This window comes from Rhinatrema bivittatum, chromosome 6, assembly GCF_901001135.1.
Source record: "Rhinatrema bivittatum chromosome 6, aRhiBiv1.1, whole genome shotgun sequence".
Classification (NCBI taxonomy): Eukaryota; Metazoa; Chordata; class Amphibia; order Gymnophiona; family Rhinatrematidae; genus Rhinatrema; species Rhinatrema bivittatum.
Genome location: NC_042620.1, coordinates 321,010,122 through 321,016,121, shown reverse-complemented (window position 1 = coordinate 321,016,121; position 6,000 = coordinate 321,010,122). Strand labels below are relative to the sequence as shown.

General features: G+C 52.8%; 1 protein-coding gene across 3 annotated transcripts in view; it reads left to right on the top strand.

Annotated features, from left to right (window-relative positions):
* The first annotated feature begins 5,252 nt into the window (after positions 1–5,252).
* NRK (Nik related kinase) overlaps positions 5,253–6,000 on the top strand; it is a 254,536-nt gene continuing 253,788 nt past the window's right edge. For 2 of the 3 annotated variants that reach the window (XM_029607581.1, XM_029607578.1), the window contains exon 1: positions 5,253–5,535. In XM_029607581.1, coding sequence (XP_029463441.1) covers positions 5,479–5,535 — 57 coding nt within the window. In that variant the 5' untranslated portion in view covers positions 5,253–5,478. The remainder of the gene's footprint in view (positions 5,536–6,000) is intronic. The other variant, XM_029607580.1, reaches the window with a different exon arrangement.

Sequence of the window (6,000 nt, the reverse complement as noted above, 5' to 3'; positions counted from 1 at the left end):
TGCACAACACAAGTGCCCTACTGGGAAGACTGGGGGACTTTTACAGCCACTGCCTATTCCCCAGAAACGCTGGACACATATTTCCACGGATTTTATTGTGGAACTTCCGCCATCTGAAGGCAATACAGTAATCTGGGTGGTTGTGGATCGATTCTCTAATATGGCCCACTTTGTCCCACTTCCCTCCCTACCATTAGCTCCTCGCCTGGCTCAACTGTTTATGCTTCATATTTTTCGTCTCCATGGCCTATCACAGCATATCGTATCTGATCGTGGTCCTCAATTCACGGCCCGTTACTGGCTCTATCTTTGCAAAAAATTTAACATTGTCCTGGATTACACTACTGCATTCCATCCGGAGGCTAATGGACAGGCGGAACGCACTATTCGTGCGCTAAAGCAATTTCTGCAGATGTACGTCAACGCCCGCCAGGATGATTGGGCGACGCTTCTCTCTTGGGCTGAGTTTTCTCATAACTCGCATGTTTGCACTGCAACAGGGATGTCTCCGTTCCAGATTATATTTGGGCGACACCCTAGACCGCCTCTACCATTGCCCTTACCAGTACCATCACCAGCAGCTCAGCTTACCGCAGTACAGTTACGGCGGCTCTGGATTCACACCCAGCGCATGCTACGGAAAGCTGCTCATTCCGCCAAGACATTCGCAGACAAGCATCGATGTGCAGCTCCACAGTTCCGTCCAGGAAAGTATGGCTTAGCACATGCCATATCCAATTACGAGTTCCTTCCATGCGGTTGGCGCCATGTTATATTGGACCTTTTCCTGTAATACGTCAGCTTGGTCCTGTAACGTACCAACTCCGTTTACCGACCACCTTGAAGATTCATAACTCCTTCCATGTGTCCCTTCTGAAACCTTTGGTCCTCACTTGGCCTTCTCGGAAACCTCCCGAAGTGTCGCAGCATAGGGCTGAGGATGAGACCATCTACCAGGTACATGAGGTTCTGGACGTCCAGAAAAGGGGCAAGACATGGGAGTATCTTCTCTCGAGGAAGGGATTCGGACCTGAGGAGAATTCCTGGGAACCTTCCAAGAATATACTGGATAAGTCTCTTCTCACAAATTTTCATGTGGACCACCCTGGTAAACCGAAGCCTTCTCGGGGAGGCCTAAAGGAGGGGGTGCTGTTAGGAACCCCGGCCGCGGCGCCCCACGACCAGGTGTCATGGCCGCCAGTCATGCCGGGCCACGGCCAGAGTCGGGTCAGTGTTCTCAAAAGTAGTCTACTCACCGAGGGCACTGGAGGCTCCCGCAGTGGTAAGTGAACCTACTTTACTTTCTTTGCGGCGGCTGCCGCTGTCTCGCCCGGCTGCTTGGTTCCTGGCGGTCCAGCTCCTCCCCCTCAGCCCCCATGGCGGTCCAGCCCCCCTGGCGGTCCAGCCCCCCTCAGCCCCCATGGCTCCTTTAAATCTTTGCTGCGGCTGCAGCAAAGATTTAAAGGAGCCATGACCGGATATTGTCATGGCTCCTCCTGAGACTCCGCCTCCTGGTTCCTGTATTTAAGGCAAGGTCTGACATCCAGACCTTGCCTTGGTATTGAGACTCTGTGCTTGGTTCCTGGTTTGCTGTTCCGGATCCTCTCCTTGCTCCGTTCCTGCTCTTCTCCTTGTTGGACCGATTCTTTGGCTCCTGACCTTTGGACTGGTGGTGGTGTATTCTGGTATCGACTTGGACTGGCTCTGGACCCTTCTCCTTCTCTGCTCCTGGATCGGCTTCAGACCATTCTCCCGTCTGCTTCTGGACCGGCTTTCGACCCTCCTCTGGACTTCGACCCTTGGACTGGATTAGGACTATTCTTCTACTATACTCCCGGACTTCTCACGACCTGCTGGAGGCGCCAGCCTTCTGGAACCCACGACCTGCAGGAGGCGCCTGCATCCAGACCATCTTCGTTCTTCAGGGAGTCGCCTAAGTCCCAGCGGCCGTGTCCCTAAAGGCTCCTCCTGGGGGGATCATGAGCTTCCAGGGTGAAGTCGTCCTCTCAACATCTTCAAGAGGCCTCGCTATCTGACAGTAGAGACCGACGAGGGTTTACTTCCTTCTCGGCAGCGCAGACTCTACCTCAGAACAAGGGTCCACTCTCCTGTTCATAACACTAGCAACACGCGATGGTGTTGCCCCTAGTGAGCCCACCCAAAAAGTGCTCAAAAACCAAGGTGGTCTCCATAGAAACACCCCCCCCCCCCCCACACACACACACACACACACACACACTGCCTTGAGGTAGTCCAAAGTCCAAATATTTAAATAATAAATATTTTAAACTCATCACCAGGCCCTGCCACCACCCTTTATCCCAGCATCTTTCGAGTTTTAGCTAACGTCAATTCAAACAACGTGGCTTTTTCAATTTTTCGGCAAGCCACATTATTTGACTTGCATCGTATAGTGTATTTATGAGTTCATTAGCATGCATTTTCATGTTCAGGAGCTCATTGAAATATGCATGGTGCCAGGGCTCAAATAATGTGAGGTATTTTAAATACCTTGTGTTATTCTCGTGTTAGGCCATGTACTGCACATAAACAGCGTTTTTCGCATGGTAAATGGCCTAATGAAACTTGGTGAATCAGCCATGTACAGGCTGATGCTATATCGTGCGCTGGCTGCAGTGCATGGCTAACCCACGATTATCCCTTGATGCAAAACGTAGGTTAGCACGTCCAAAACATGCGTTCTATCGCGCGCGTAGGTAATAGCACTCATCACGTGCAAATTTATGTTGATGATTGATTCTCCCTCCATGCAAAAAAAAAAAAATGTGTGCTTCTCGTGCACATTTTTACTCTCAAAAATTAGCGCCAGCTCTGGAACTGGCGTCAAGTCTTGAGGAGCCCAAAAAGTGTACAGAAAAGCAGAAAATACTGCTTTTCAGTAGTTGTTCCAACTTAATATTGTGGTGATATTAAGTTGGAAGAAAAAAAAAAAGCTAGAAACGTCCCCCCAAAAATTAAATAAATAAATAAAAAGTGTGCCTGCGGTCAGGTTAGGAAAACGGATGCTCAATTAACGAGTGTCCATTTTCCTAATCCGTGGCTGTGCACAGGTTAGGAAAACGGACACTCTAAAGCGTCCGTTTTCCTAAGTGGCTGATAGTTCACCTCTCTCGGGCGCCAGCTGCCGAGGAGGTGCAAGAAGCGCGCAATTTCCCCTAGCGCCCCCCTTTACTACCAGCCCATTTGCATGTAGCATTGCGCACCCCGGAGAGGTGGATCGGCGCGCGTTGAGGGAGCAGGCGCTGTTGCGGTCCCGGGCCGTGCCCCGGTCCCTCCACCTACCTCGGGGGCGGCCCGGGCCGTTTCAGAGCTTCCTCGGGCCTGCAGGCCCTCCAGCACGTCTCTCCCTCCTCGGGAGAGACATCGACGACTAGACACGGCTGGCCCCGCCCCCTGACACGCGCGCGGGGAGAGGAGCTCCCCTTAAAGGGGCCAGCGCGGGAAAATCAGCAGGACAGCTGGGGATGACGTCAGACGCCTGCAGGTATATGAGTCCTGCTTCTAGGATCCTCCAATGCCTTGCAATAGGTTCCTGGGTGTTGCCTGTGGTTGCTGCGTTCCTGATTATCTTCGTCCTGCTTCTGCCTGCTCCCCTTGCTGTTGATTCTTCTGGCTCCGACCCCTTGGACTGGCTCTGGATCGTGTTCTGGCTCTGACCCCTTGGACTGGCTCTGGATCGTGTTCTGGCTTTGACCCGTGGACCGGCTGTGAACCTCTCTGGATACCGACCCCTGGACTGGCTGCGGACCACCCTTGGACTTCGACTCCGGGACCGACTTGGGATTACCTACGACCTGCTGGAGGCGCCAGCCGTCCGGAACCACGACCTGCAGGAGGCGCCTGCATCCGGACCACCCTCTCCTTCAGGAGTCGCCTAAGTCCCAGTGGCCGGGTCCCTACGGGCTCCTCCTGGGGGGACTTCGGCTTCCAGGGTGAATCTCCTAAGTCCCAGCGACCAGGCTCTTAAGGGCTTCTCCCGGGAGAGTGCTGGTTTCCAGGGTGAAGATTTTGCAATCTTCAAGCGCCCTCTTTGTCCGTCCGCCCACGGGGTACGGAGTCCTTGGTCGCATAGGGCTCCACCATAAGTCCTGGGTCTCAGCCTGCTTCGAACCTCCGAACCGCCTCCTGGTTGGGACAACTAAAGTAGACTTCTACAGCACTTCGTCTTCTGTCCTAACCAGCCCAAGGGTCCACGAACATAACAGGCGCTCGATCATGAGCGCCCCCTATAACGCGCGCCGATATCGCACCGGCCTGTTAGCCTACACCTGAGGCAATGGAGGGTGAAGTGACTTGTCCAAAGGTCACAAGGAGCAGCAGAGGCAGCAACCCTGGCTTCCCTGAGTCTGCTGTGCTAACCAGGCCACTCCTCCACTGGGTGGAGGAGGAGGAGGAGGATGCTGGGCAGGGGTTGGAGGGGAGTGAGAAATATACGGCAGGGTCTGATGAAAAAGAGAGGAGAAATGCTGTGTGTGTGCAGTAGGTGGGAGAGAGATTGTAGGGATGTGAAGCAGGGCGGGGGTAATGCTTCATAGTGCCATCTCTGTGAGTGCTGTTGATACTTGGGCATCCCCAATATTAAGCAAACTTCTTCACTGCCTGCAGGGTGGGAAGATTAATTTGTGTTGAGTTTACCACCTCCAGTTGCATTAAAACATTGGCTCCCATGGAACCTGGTCTGGGTGGTGGGGATAGAAAGAGAAATGGCCAGACGGTTGTGCCAGAGTCGCAGTTGGTAAGTCCAGTGGGGTGGAAGAAGGAGTGTAATTTTGAACTTCTGCCCCCAGCACAGAAAAAAAAAAACTCGGTTCCCCCTGGGGAACACAGTTCAGACGCTGTCTCTCTCCTGCTATGTCAAATGCAATCTTACATTACACAGAGGGCCAGCCAGGACAATGCAAATGTCAACTGAGGCAAGACGTTTTCAGTGTCTCTCATAAAGCCCCATGTTTAGCTCCAGCAAAAAAGCTGTGGTAGGGGGTGCTACAGAAAACAGAGACACGGAACATGATAATGAATCTCGGCCCACTACAGACATGTTGTTATTGGCATCCGATCATCACAACTCAATGATAATAATAATGTCCCGAGCGCTTCCAAACCATCTGGCACGTCACTTCCTTCCCAAACTTTCTCTGGCAAATATCCTCGCAATGTTGTTTTCTTAGAGAGAGAGAGAGAGCGGATTTGTTTCTGTTTCCTCGCTGTATGAGTGTTTTCCGGGTTTAGCGGGATCGAAGTTTCCTGTGTTTGTCGCGCAGACAGACAGACACAGATTTACAGCCATGGACTGACACCGTTAGCTCAGCTCTGCAACAACCTCCCCAACCCTCCTTCCCCCCCCGCCCAAAAAAAGACAGAATTAAATTAAATGCCGATCCTTTGCGCGAAGAAATAACCAACAATAAAAAAAAATCTCCCCCCCCCCCCTCAAGATTTCCCGAAGTTGCAGGGGACATGGCCAGAGAGTACGCCGCCCGCAGCCTGGATAACATGGACTTGTCTGCTTTCAGGGTGAGTGAGTCGTGCCGAGAACTCTCTTGGTTTTTCGCGGGGGGGGACGACACCGCGCTCGCTCGCTGCTTCTGTGCCTTTCGCGTTCGTTGGGGTGGGGGCGGAAAGCGCTCTGAGCCCGCACGGGACCGGGGTGGGGATGCCCCCAAGCTGTCACGCTGGCTGCTTCACGTGGGGGGGGGCTGGAAGTAGGACTAGGCTGAACGTGTGAAAATAAATAAAAACGATCCTGATTTCACTTTCTACCTGTGCGGCCAGCCGCCCCTGACCCCAGGTCGGTACAGCAGGACTGAACAGGAGATTGTTAGCGCATGATATTCGTTTTACCGCGCCTGGATCCAAGTTGTGCGCTGCTTTTGGAAGAGTTGGAAAGTTTGGGCTTTCTGTGCTGAGAGGGTGCTTCTTGCTACTTTTTTTTTTTTTTTTTTAATGAATGAGGGCTCCGGGGCGCTCCTGTAGTCAAAA